We start from the raw sequence: 11,915 nt of genomic DNA on the forward strand, positions 1-11,915 counted from the left end.
TGAGTGCAAGGTGGACTTTATTTGCAGGCAGTGGCTGGGCTGAGAGAATAAAATAGCTTGTCGAGAGGGCATTGCCCAGCCTGTGGGAGGAGGGGGACGTGCTGGGGAGCGAGGGAGGCCTGGGGAGAGGAGACAGGTGAGGGAGGACGGGGTGCTGCAAAGCCACCGGGGTCTGTCTATCCAACAAGCCTTCGCTGCCTGCCCACCATGGCCAGGACAGCCCAGGGTGCATGAGTCACATCAGAGGACAGGACAGGCTGGGCCCCCCGCTGCCCAGGAGCTCAGGCTCCACAGGACACAGGCTAACCTCACGAGGACATGCTGCAGTGCGAGGGGACTGGGTATCACAGAGGAGATTTGGTGGGAGCACCGAGTCGGGGGAGCGGCCCGGATGAGGGGTGTGGCCCCAGGAGAATGAAGGGACAAGCAATACAGGTTTGCAAGTGGTGAGGACGTGAGCCCCAGGCACAACAGGTAAAGGATGGAAGCAAGTACAAAGGCTCTGGGGCTGATGGAGACAGGTGGGCGCAGACAGGTGGGGACCTCAGAGACCCCGCAGGCCCAGGCAGGGAGATGGGGAGGAGGGAAAGGGGAAAGCAAGCAGACAGAGACAAAACCAGGCAGGAGAGAAGGCCACCACACGACCTCCCAGGACACCTCAGGACGTGGGACCTGGTTTCCCTTCCAAGCTTCCCCGGCAAGTGTGGGCCCCGGCCGCCCCGGCCCTTCTCATTCCCCATCCTTTCCGACCTGGTCTTCCACCTCTTCAGCTTCCCCCTCCCGCTGCCTCCAGGGTCGTCCCAGGTAGCCCTCGATGGAGCTCACAGGGCTCCTCTTGCGGGGGTGGGGATCCAGCAGCCCCCACAGGAGGGCGTCGGCCACAGGCGTCAGGCCGACCCAGGGCTGGGGCCGGTCCTCCGGCCGGCAGGAGGCCTGCCAGATGAGGAAGTCCTCATAGAAGGGGTCGGCCTCGGCCACGGGCTGGTCCCAGGGGAAGTAGCCGGTGAGAAGGCAGAACAGCAGCACCCCCAGTGCCCAAGCGTCCAGAGCAGGCTGGATGGGCAGGCCCTCGGGGAGGGGTGGGGGCGCGCAGAGCTCAGGGGCCGTGTAGGGGATGGGCGGCCCGGTCAGGCGCAGCAGGGTCCCGCGGGGCCGCGTGTGGCCGAAGTCTGAGAGCTTCACCCGCCGGCAGTCCGGGTCACACACCAGCACGTTCTCAGGCTTGATGTCGCGGTACACCAGGCCGTGGGAGTGAATGTACTCCAGGGCGGAGGCCAGCTGGGCCGCGCAGCGCTGGGCCGCGGGATGCGGGAGGCCCACCTGCAGGGCAGGTGCATCAGGGCCACTGTCCAGCCCACCCCGGATACAGCTTCTCCCCAGCCCCAGGAGCAGGCTCTGGAGCACAAAGTTCCTCTAATAGTGTCGGCCCGGTGAGGCCTGGTGTGGCCCCGTGAAGCCCGGCGAGGTGTGGTGGGCACTAGTGTGACCTCAGGAGGGCTGGTGGATCCAGGGGTCATAGTGTGGACTCTGTGGCATGAGCGAACCCCAGAGGGGACTGGCAAGACCTGGGGACCCAGTGAGGGGCGTGGGAGGCCGGAAGTCCTGCTAAGGCCCAATGCAGTGAGCGTGCTTCCTGAATCCAGGCAGTTCAGGGGCATTTCCAAGAGACCTAGGGAGACCCGTGGGGGACCCGCTGGGGCTCTGTGTACCGCACCTTGGGCTGGATGAGGGTGATGAGGTCCCCATGCAGGACGGGCTCCGTCAGGAAGCTGTAGGAGTCAGTGGACTCGATGGCAATGCCGTAGGCCGCCACCACGGCCGGGTGCGTGCCAAGCGAGAGGCCCACGCAGAACTCGTACAGGAAGCCGCGGAGGGAAGTGGAGGCCTTCGGGAGCTGCTTCAGCGCCAGGGGCGTGCCTGGGGCAGCAGGGACAGGGGTGGGGACAGCGGGAGCTGGGGGTCACCCTTGCTGGCTCCCCAGGAAGGGTCTTCTCCATCTCCCATCTCCACCTCCTCCAGTTCCTGCCTCCCTACCAAGCCGATCCTAAATACTAATAACAGCATTTAGTGAGTTTCTTCTTCTCTGCTCTCCTCAAGTTGTCTGACTTGGAGCTGATGAAGAAATAGTGTGGAAACTGAGCTTAGAACTTCCAGGGACCCACCTCAGCCCCTGGGTCCAGCACCCTCTGGCCGCAAAGCCGTGTCTGAGGCAATGGGGGGGAGGATGCCTAGCACTGGTATTAGATCCCCTTAAGGAATTTTTGGGGATTCCGTCACCTGTGGAAACAACTTTCTGGAATCTGAGCTCTCGAAGACAGGAACTCCGCTCTGCGTGCAATTTTACCGCCGCACCTGCCAGGGCGCAGCCCCGCCCACCCAGAGGCCGAGTGGGATGGGGGGAAGGTCACTTTCTCCCCTGAAATGTTGACCATCCCCCTCCCACTCTCTCCACAGCTGGACGCAGCAGCTGGAGGTGCCTGCCTCACCCGTGGCCCCTTCTGTTCTGCTGAGCTCTGCCCACCTGGGCTGCCTGCTGTCCAGGAGGGTGACACTCTCATCCTTAGCACGGCCCAGCCTGCAGGGCGGTGCCCGGATGAAGCCCCAGGGCATGAGGTGCCCTTTACACTCCTTTGTGCCCTGTCATTGCTCCCACCTCCGAGTTCTACGATGACCTGGGTTTGTGTCTGTTTTTCCCTTTGTTCTGGGCTGAATCATGTCCCCCCAAATTCCTATGTTGAAGGCCTCACCCCTGACACTGCAGAATGGGGCTGAAAGAGGTAAAATGAAGCCATAGGGTGGTCCCTAGTCCGATCTGAGGATGTTAGGGCACAGGCACACACAGAGAGACGACCACGTGAGGACCTGGGTAGGACACAGCCATCTACAAGCCAAGGGGAGAGGCCTCAGGAGGAACTGACCCTGCTCACACCTCGACCTCGGACTTGTAGCCTCTAGGACCAGGAGGAAATAGATTTCTGCTTTTCCGGCTGCCCTGGCTCTGGCCCTGTGGCAGCCCCAGGGGCTCCAGGCAGGCTTACAGACCCCCGTCTGGGTCCCCAGCACCACCCAGGGTGGGCTGAGCCCACATGGCAATGCAGAGGGTGAGGCTGGACTGACAGTGATTCCAGGTGCCACCCACAGGGTCTCAGTGTCATGGGGGGTGGGGGGATGGCATGGGAGATGTGTGCACGCCAGGCAGAAAGACCTCAGGTTAGGGCCAGGTGTCCAGCCTTGCTAGGTGCCCAACCCACAGCCTGGCTTGGGACCACCCTTCCAGTGACCGCTGAGCCAGCCACATGTGAGGTGCACCGGGTGGGGGACCTCTGCTCCCCATGGCCCCGGCAATGACAAGCATGTTTGTGTTTGGAGAGCGAGTCCTGAGACCGCACAGCTTGGAGGGCAGGGGCGAGATGGAGTGAGCTCTGCAGGCTCCACCGGGGCCCATGCTACCACCCCCCTGCAACACCACTGCCCTGGCCCCACCTCCATCCCCAGGCCCGGTACCTTTCTGACGGTGAGTGACCAGCAGGACCCGGCCGAAGCGACCCTGGCCCAGGGGACGCACTTGCTGGTAGAGCTCGTCCACCTCAGCCTGGACCAGGGTCTGGGCGCTCAGTGCCAGCATGTCCTCCAGGGCCAGTGCCGCCTCCTGGCCCTGCCGCAGCTCCTCCGCCGTGAGGCCCCCCAGGTCCTCTTCCGCTCCGTTCTCAGCAGCCCCCTCCTCCACCTGCTGCCCCTCGGGCTGTTTGCCCTGCATGTCTGCAGGGCAGAGTGCAGGGGGTGACCCAGGGCCCAGCCACTGGGGGCCTGGACTCCCGGGTCTGAGGGAGGAGGGGCTGGGGCTTCGGGAGTTGGACCCCAGGCCTCTCAGGGGCTTGGGGACCAGCTCTCAGATGCTTGCTGCTATCTGGGACCCAGGCGTCCCCCAGGCCCTGGTGTGTGCAGCCCTGCCCTCCGCAGCCCCTGGAGGCCAGAGAGCACCTGTTTGTGTGCTTAGGAGACAGAGGTTGCTCATCCACCCCCTGGGCCCAAGTCTGTTTGCTTTGGAAACAAGATGGGGGTGTCTCGAGTTATCTGGTTCATCTTTCAGCCTTGGGCCATCGGGTGGCTGTGGGGGCAGGGGCGAGGGACATCTGCAGTCTCAGGCTTGACCTCACCCCGACTCGCAACTGGTTTCCCGCCCCTCAGACACCTCCGATGAAGAGGGAGACTGAGTCTCAACAGAAAGTGACAAAGAACCCCAGGCCCTCCTCCCTCACACCCAGGAGTTCAGGTCCCTGGTTCCTCCTCCCTCAGACCCAGGAGCCCAGTCCCCCAGCCCCCACCCCCTCAGACCCCGGAGTCTGGGCACCTGGTCCCTTCTCTCCTGTAACCTATACAACTCACACATCTCGGGACCCCCAGACTCTGCGTCCCTCACGCTCAACCACGCCCCAACATCCAGCTCCTGCCCCCCTGAAGGACCCAGGACTCTGACCACCTGCCTTCCCGGCTTCACTCTCAGGTGCCGCCCACTTCAGCCCCGTTAACCCTTGCCCCCTCCTGACCTGGACTCGGACCTCCAGACCTCACCTTCTCCAAGGCTTGCCTGACCCTTCGGCTGCCCGCTGTGGTCAGTGTCCAGCACTTAGAGCCCATGCCAGCAGAGGCCTGCCCAGGAGCAAGACCCCGCCCCCACCTAGGGGTCTTAAGCCCGCCCCTGGCCCCGCCCCCTCCATCCCACTCGGGACAGAGCGACACCGTGTGTTGACTCCCAGAAATGGCTGTGGCTGGACGAATGTCCCAGACCTAGGAGCTCAGTGTCTCATCCATCAAACCCAGGGGATCTCCGGCCCCCTCCTCCCTCAGACCCAGGAGTCCAGGCCCTCTGCCCCTCCCCCACCTTGGACCCAGGAGGCAGGACCGACCACCTGTAGAGAATGAAGTCATTTCTCTGTGGAGCCCCTGCCTTGACCTCCCCCTCACCCCCAGCAGCCCATCAGTGCCCCAGTGACGGGTCAGACACAAGTGTTGCTGACGGATGTCCTGGGGACGGGACACTGGGGTCCCTTTGGGGAAAGGATGAGGCAACGGGATTCCAGAACGATGCAGTGAGAGATGACCTCAGACTTGGGGCCGAGGAGAAGCAGGTGCTGGACAACTGGGCAGAGAGGGGCCTGAGGGGAGGGCGACAGGAGGGTCCGAAGCTGAGCCCGCAGACCTCATGGTTGGCGGGGGGAAGCTGCACCCGGACCGGTGTCTGAGCGAGGAGGCTGCACACCTGCGCAGTTGCACCCACCACTCAGGTTTATAGCGAGATGACAGAGGCGAACTCAATTCTTTTAAAATCAGCTTTTACTTTGGAATAACTTTAGATTTTTAGAACAGTTGCAACCTTGGTGCTGCGCACTCCCGTGTCCCCTTGCCCACGCCACCGCTGGGCCAGGGACTGTCAGCCAAGGGCACGTTTGTCCAAGCTCAGAACTTCACGATCAAACACGTCTTATCTCCCTGGTGTTTCTGCCAACAGCCTCTTTCCGCCCCAGGGTTCAACCCAGGACACGGCATTGTGTTGAGTGAACCCACATTTTTTTTTTTTTTTTTTTTGCAAAAGCATGCAGGACAGCATTGCAGGAGGAAGCACAGTCCCTGCCAGGGTCCCTAGCATGGGGCAGGGCTGCTCCGTTGGGTGCTGCGGGTGTCTGGAGATCCATCCAAGCTAGGGTGGCCCTGAGCCGGGGCGGCCACCCACCATGTGCTCTGTGGGTGCGAGCAGGCGTGGGGCCCCTCTAGGGACAGGAGACCAAGGCCAGGCTGGAGCACCAGAGAGGAGCCGGGAGAACAGGGAGGCCGGACCCGCGCTCGGGTGCAGTTCCCGGCGGGGCCGGAGAGGGCGCAGGAGGGCGCTCCCGGAGGGAGGAACCGAGGACCCGCGAAGCTGAGCGTCTGCGTTCACGCGTGTGCGTGCAGGTTCGGGCCCACAAAGGATGCGGGGCTTCCCCAGGGTCATCCGGAGCCCAGGGACTCGGGACAGGCGGGCGGAGGCTGAAGTTTTCTCGGCGCCAGGTCCTGCAAGCCCAGATTTGGCGCTGCGCACAGTGGGAGTCATGCAAGGTCTTAGAGGTGAGGAGGGACTTCGTCAGAACTCTGACGTTCCCACATTCCACTCGTCCCCACAGCGCAGAAATGCGTCTACAGGGGAGACAGCGCCTTTGTTCAAGCAGACACATTCAGGACCGAAGGAAAAGGGAGGGTGCTTGAGGGAGGAGGGGCTGGGGGCCAGGACCCCTGGGTCTGAGGGAGGAGGGGACGAGGATCCTGGGCTCCCAGTTCCCTAGTGGGGAGGGTGCACCCAAGTCTGGCCTCCAGCAGAGAGAGAGAGAGAGAGAGATGCAATGTATTCCTGCTCTGTCCTCGCCCAAGCAGCTGTCTCTCCATCCAGGTGGTGGTGGAGGCTGGGGGAGGGGACTTTGGCTGGCGCTCTGGCCACCTGTCTCAGTCACCTGGTCCGGGAGTTCCCCCATCTGTCCCCATCCTCCCGCCACCTTGGTCACCCTCATCCTCCTCCTCTGTCCACTCCTCCAGGCTCGATCCCCCCTCCTCCTCCTCCCCATCCTCACCAGACACGCTCCCCAAGTCCCCAGGTGCCCCTCTGTTCCCCTGCAGCCCCCAGTCATCCCCCAGGAAGTTCAGGACAGCCAGTGGGGAGCTCCTGGTCTCCGGATCCAGGTCCAGGAGCCCCTGGAGCAGGGCCAGGGCCGGGGGCGCAAACTGGTCCCAGGGGGGTGGCGGTTGCGGTGGCTGGGGCCTGGTGGTCATCCAACCAGCAAAGGCCTCGAACTCGGGATCAGGGGCCAGGGCCACGTCCCAAGGGAAACAGGCCGTGGCAGCACAGAAGAGCAGCACCCCCAGACCCCAGGAGTCCAAGGATGGTCGGAGAGGCAGCGTATCGGGGGGCAGCAGGAGACAGAGTTCGGGTGGGGCGGAGGGCAGTGGCCCTGGTGGGGGAGGGGTGGGACTGCCCTCTGGCCGGGTCAGCCCTAGGTCTCCTAGGGCCACACGGCTGCAGTCGGGGTCAAAGACCAGCACGTTGTCTGGCTTCACATCCGCGTGGACCAGCCCCCGGCTGTGGAGGAAGTCCAGGGCTCCGGCTAGCTGGGCCATCACCCGCTTCACCAGCCGCTCCGGGAGACCCTGGGGTCGAGGAGAGAAGGTGGAGGTCAGGGCACCTCAGTTCCTTCCTTATTTTGCTTCTCGAGGTTCAAGAATCCAGAACCCCAGACCGCTGGCTACCTCATGTTCCTGTAACGTTCCCCCCAACACCTTCTCCAGATCATCCTCAAGTGCAATGGGACCCTCAACTGCACTGCCCTGGACCAAACTCCAGCTCTAACCAGAAGCTCTTTTAGCTTGCATCAAACTTGCTCCTGACCCTAACACTCAAAACCAATTCTTGCATTTCTTAGGCACTGCCTCTAAACTGACTACTCCGATCCTCTCCAATGAGAACACAACCCCCTACTTCATTTTTTATTGCATTTATCTTTTGGAGAGAGGGTGCAGGAGGAGAAAGAGAGAGAGAGAAACATGGATGTGTGAGAGAAGCATCTGGGTTGCCTCTCGTACATCCCCAATTGGGAGCCCCGCCCACATCCCAGGCATGTGCCCTGACTGGGAATCAAACCAGTGACCTTTCAGTTCACAGGCCAGCGCTCAATCCACTGAGCCACACCAGCCAGGGCAAACCCCATAGTTTCTACTTAACCCCATACTAATTTAGATCCCATCTCCAGCTCAGACCTTGCTCCAACTTCCATAGTTCACTCCATTGATTGATCAACAAATCGATCCACCCAGGCAGCCAGCCAGCGCCCCGTCCATCAAACCAGCTGTCCACCCAACAGTCTATTCTGCAGTGTTTCCACCCGACATCCATCCCACCGCCACTCAGCAATCCCATAATTTATTCAGTTATTTAATATCCAAAATCTATATCAATATCCATTCATCCTTCCCTACCTCCCTCCCTTCCTCCCTGGCTTTCTTCCATCCTCATCCATCCATCCTTCCTTCCTTTTTTCCTTCCTTCTTCCCTCCTTCCCTCCCTCCCTTCCATTTATTCCCAACCCTACCTCAAACCCAAAGCCTGTTCCCAAAGATGGTCCCACCCTAATCTTCATACTCAAGTGCTCCTAGAATCTCATGGATTTAGCTGACCTGGTCTCCTTCCTAGAGGAGACCTGGTTACAGCCCATCTCCAGCTCGATCTGTAGACATATCCTCAGCTCTCTCTTCCTCGCTCTACGCCCCATCCACACTCTTCTCCAGCCCATTCTCAGTCTGTCATTAACCCTAAACTCAGCCCATCTGCCCCCACTCCCACTCCCAGCACTAACGAGAACCCCAACTCCGTCTTCGTCCCCACCCCTTCATCAGACCTAATCCGCCCTCAATCCCGACCCCCAAACCCTGCCCCTCCAAGCTTGTGTTTGGATGAATTAGGGTTAGGGTCAGACACGAAAGTACACTGAGAATTACAAATAAGGAGGTCATTTGGGGGTATAGGGCGGAGCTAAGTGGGGCACTGATCTGAGGGTCAGGGTTGGGGATAGCAGTGGGGTTTGGGACAAAGCCACACTTGGGATGAGCGGTCCCAACTTTGTCCCCTGCCTGCCTCACCTGCTCCTGCAGCATCCCGCTGAGATCCCCGTAGGGCGCGTACTCCTGGGCAAAGGCGAAGTGCCGGGGGGTCTGCAGGGGCCCTGCCAGGGTCTGGAGCAGGCCCGGGTGTGAGGAGACGCAGCGGCCCACGCAGAACTCCCTCAGGAAAGTGGTTCTCAGGACGGAGTCCCGGCGTAGGAGCTTCAGAGCCACGGCCGGACCTGCATCAGGGAGACGGGGAAGGGTGGGGACTCAGGACGCGCTGACCTTGCTGTGTGATGTCAGGCGAGTCTCGTACCCTCTCTGGGCAGGGGCTCTGTTTCTCAGAAGATCCCAGGGCTCTTAACTTCCTGAGAGCTCCAATCGAGAAGGGCCCCCATCCGCTCTGCCCCGGATGCTCCATCCCTGGGCAGCTCCTGAGAGCCCTCCTATGGGGAGTCCTGGAGTCTGCCTTTTAGTGGCCAAACTCACCCCCCTGGCGAGGCTGGGCAAGGAGAACTCGGCCGTAGGAGCCCGAGCCGAGCTTTCGGATGAGGCGGTACCGGGCTCGCAGGTTCCTCTCTGTGATCACTCTGGGCGCTGTCAGCTCCACGAGCCGCTGGAGGGCCGTGTCTGTGTCCTCCTGAGGGGGCGGGACAGAGGTAGGGAAGGGCTGAGTCTGGGGCCCATTGAGAGCAGAGGAGCAGATTGGAGGCCAAAACTGCAGGCCTGATGTGGGGGGTCAGAGGGTGGGGTCACTGTCCCCAGAGAGGAGGATGAGTCACAGTGACTCACCCAGGCTTGGGCCACCTGCTATTGTGTCCTGGCAGGGTGAGGGGCGATTGCCTCAGGGACCCCACCCACTGCCATCTGGGGGGGCCCACAGACCCCCAGCTTCAGCTGCAACTGCCTCCTCCCTGACGCAGCCCCCCGCTCCACCCGCCTGCCTCCATCTTCCTCGCTCGCTTTGCTTCCCGCTCCCGGTTCCCGAGCCCATTTCCCAGGGGCCTCGGTCTTGCTGCGCGCCTTCGGGTTCGTCTGATTCTGGATCTCTGACGTTTCTCCGTTTCCCCGTCTCTTCTGTTTCTTTCCCGGTCCCCCTGTGTCTGCTCCCTGTCCCCGGATCCCTCTCTTTCTGTGTCTCCTTTTCTCTCTGAGCCTGTCTCTTCATCTCTCTGTCTCCTCCCTCATGTCCCATCTCTCACCTCCAGGTCTGGGTCCCCATCCTCGTGGTTCTCGGGGTCCCTGAGCTCCATCTCAGGGTTGCCTGGTGTTGGCCCTTGGGCTCCCCCTGGTCTGGGCTCCCCAGCAGGTGACTGGCCCACTCAAGCCTACTGCATCCCACAGGTCCACGGTCTGGGAGCTGCTCTGAACAGGTCTGCCTCGGTCTCCCTCCGGGTCTGTGGGAGTCTCCCTCACTCCCCTCTCCTCTCTTTCACCCTCTGGTGTCTGTGGGTCCAGCTCCGTATTACCCTGTGGATGTCTTTCACTCCCTCTCACCCCTTCTTCCTCCCCTGACTTCCCCCCGCCCCCCAGCCTCCCTGTCTTCGCCTGGCCCTGGCCCTAGCTCTCGGGTTTCTAGGGTGGGCCTCCCTGCTGTGTCTCCGTTGGCCCCTGGCTCCTCTCTCCTGTCACCACGTTGTCTTCACTGGTGTTGCTGCAGTCTGTGGTCCGGGATGTCCCCACTCTGTTGTCCCCTCCCCTCCTCTGCTTCTCTGTTTTCCCCTCACTCTGGCTTCTCTATGTCCTCCTCTCCCCAGCGTCTCTCTCTCTTTCTGTCTCTCCTCCTGTCTTTGTTCCCGACTCTCGCTCAGAGCCTTTTGTCCCTCCCTTTTTCTGGGTCTGGGACAGGGGTGTGTGTGACAGCTCAGAGACATCCCGTCCCCCCACACAGCCCTCCCTCACCCCCTCTGACCTGCTGCTCCCCTCCTCCCCCGTCCAAACTTAGACCGGCCTGGAGTCTGGGCTCTAGTCCCAGGACAGAGGGGACAAAACATATTGTGAACCCCCAGGGACCAGGCCTGAGTGCTGCGGGAAAAGGGGAGACAGGCCCCTTCGCCAGCCTTACCTGGAGTGGGTGACGTGCAGCTCTGCGCATGCTGGTTCTTCCTCGGGCAGGGAGTGCTGGGGCGAGGGGCCAGGGAGGCCATTCCCAAAGTGCCACACCGTAACACCAGGGGTGCAGGCCCTCAGCCCCTCCTCCCTCAGGCCCTGGAGTCCAAGCCCCCAGCCCCTCTTCCCCAGACCCAGGAGTCCAGACCCTCAGCCCCTCCTCCCCCAGACCCAGGGATCCAGACCCCCAGTCCCTCCTCCCCCAGACCCAGGGGTGCAGGCCCCCAGCACCTCCACCTTCAGACCCTGGAGTCCAGGCCCCTAGCCCCTCCTCCCTCAGACCCAGGGATCCAGACCCACAGCCCCTCCTCCCTCAGACCCAGGGATGCAGGCCCCTAGCCCCTCCCCTCAGACCCTGGAGTCCAGGCCCCTAGCCCCTCCTCCCTCAGACCCAGGGATCCAGACCCACAGCCCCTCCTCCCTCAGACCCAGGGATCCAGACCCCCAGCCCCCCCTCCCTCAGACCCAGGGGTCCAGACCCTCAGCCCCTCCTCCCTCAGACCCAGGGGTCCAGGCCCCCAGACCCAGGGATCCAGATCCCCAGTCCCTCCTCCCCCAGACCCAGGGGTGCAGGCCCCCAGCCCCTCCTCCCCAGACTCAGGGGTCCAGGCCCCCAGCACCTCCACCTTCAGACCCTGGAGTCCAGGCCCCTAGCCCCTCCACCCTCAGACCCAGGGGTCCAGGCCCACAGCCCCTCCTCCCTCAGACCCAGGAGCTCAGAAATGTGTGTGGAAAGTGCTTCTCCCATGTCCTCAGCACTAGCTCTGAGCCAGGCTTTGAAAGGGACTGTCCTTTTCACAGGACCCTCCCAGCCACCCAACAAAGATGGGGATTTGTCCCCAGTTTACAGAGCAGGAAACTGAGGTTCCGAGAGTCAGATCGCCTTACACGGGCTGGAGGTGTCGGCAGGACCTGGGCCAGGCTGAGTCAGGGCCCTGAGGTCGGGCCGGCTCAGCTTTCGCCACTACTACAGCCTGCTATTAATACAGACAGCAACGCCCGTCACTGACACTCTGGAAGGATCCCCGGAAACTGGCTTCAGTGTTGCCCCTGGGGCCCTGGGCAGCGGGTGGAATGGCGGGGAGGGGGGGGGGGCAGGTGACGGGGAGGACAGGGGAGCGGGCAGAGGGAAAATTTCCTCTGCTCTTTGAGGTTTGATTGTGCAAAACTGCCAATATACAGAA

The 11,915-nt window shown here is 62.1% G+C and overlaps 2 protein-coding genes across 4 annotated transcripts; both read right to left on the reverse strand.

Annotated features, from left to right (window-relative positions):
- On the reverse strand, positions 1 to 4,652 carry SBK2 (SH3 domain binding kinase family member 2). 2 transcript variants are annotated; one of them, XM_036012720.1, is made up of 4 exons: positions 4,573 to 4,652; positions 3,505 to 3,759; positions 1,715 to 1,917; positions 1 to 1,320 (listed from the first exon to the last, which is right to left on the reverse strand). In XM_036012720.1, the coding sequence occupies exons 2-4, from the start codon at positions 3,755 to 3,757 to the stop codon at positions 730 to 732; spliced, it is 1,047 nt and encodes a 348-aa protein (XP_035868613.1). In that variant the 5' UTR covers positions 3,758 to 3,759; positions 4,573 to 4,652; the 3' UTR covers positions 1 to 729. The 2 variants fall into 2 exon arrangements, with proteins under 2 accessions (XP_035868613.1, XP_028385036.1); XM_028529235.2 differs by lacking the exon at positions 4,573 to 4,652 and having other exon boundaries at positions 3,505 to 4,223.
- Positions 4,653 to 5,326: 674 nt separating this feature from the next.
- Positions 5,327 to 10,821, reverse strand: SBK3 (SH3 domain binding kinase family member 3). Of its 2 annotated transcripts, none has more exons than XM_036012721.1 (4): positions 10,688 to 10,821; positions 9,112 to 9,262; positions 8,659 to 8,861; positions 5,327 to 7,173 (listed from the first exon to the last, which is right to left on the reverse strand). In XM_036012721.1, the coding sequence occupies exons 1-4, from the start codon at positions 10,715 to 10,717 to the stop codon at positions 6,475 to 6,477; spliced, it is 1,083 nt and encodes a 360-aa protein (XP_035868614.1). In that variant the 5' UTR covers positions 10,718 to 10,821; the 3' UTR covers positions 5,327 to 6,474. The 2 variants fall into 2 exon arrangements, with proteins under 2 accessions (XP_035868614.1, XP_028385037.1); XM_028529236.2 differs by lacking the exon at positions 10,688 to 10,821 and adding an exon at positions 9,825 to 10,123.
- Between the last annotated feature and the right edge of the window lie 1,094 nt (positions 10,822 to 11,915).

The sequence above is a fragment of the Phyllostomus discolor genome, chromosome 12, assembly GCF_004126475.2.
Source record: "Phyllostomus discolor isolate MPI-MPIP mPhyDis1 chromosome 12, mPhyDis1.pri.v3, whole genome shotgun sequence".
Classification (NCBI taxonomy): Eukaryota; Metazoa; Chordata; class Mammalia; order Chiroptera; family Phyllostomidae; genus Phyllostomus; species Phyllostomus discolor.

Coding starts and splice junctions, on each gene's coding strand:
- SBK2 (XM_036012720.1), bottom strand. CDS start 3,757: ATGCAGGGCAAACAGCCCGAGGGGCAGCAGGTGGAGGAGGGGGCTGCT. Junction 1,918..3,504: donor GGTCACTCACCGTCAGAAAG/GTACCGGGCCTG, acceptor CTGCTGCCCCAG/GCACGCCCCTGGCGCTGAAG. Junction 1,321..1,714: donor TCACCCTCATCCAGCCCAAG/GTGCGGTACACA, acceptor CCTGCCCTGCAG/GTGGGCCTCCCGCATCCCGC.
- SBK3 (XM_028529236.2), bottom strand. CDS start 9,875: ATGGAGCTCAGGGACCCCGAGAACCACGAGGATGGGGACCCAGACCTG. Junction 9,263..9,824: donor ATGGGGACCCAGACCTGGAG/GTGAGAGATGGG, acceptor CCGCCCCCTCAG/GAGGACACAGACACGGCCCT. Junction 8,862..9,111: donor TGCCCAGCCTCGCCAGGGGG/GTGAGTTTGGCC, acceptor TCCCTGATGCAG/GTCCGGCCGTGGCTCTGAAG.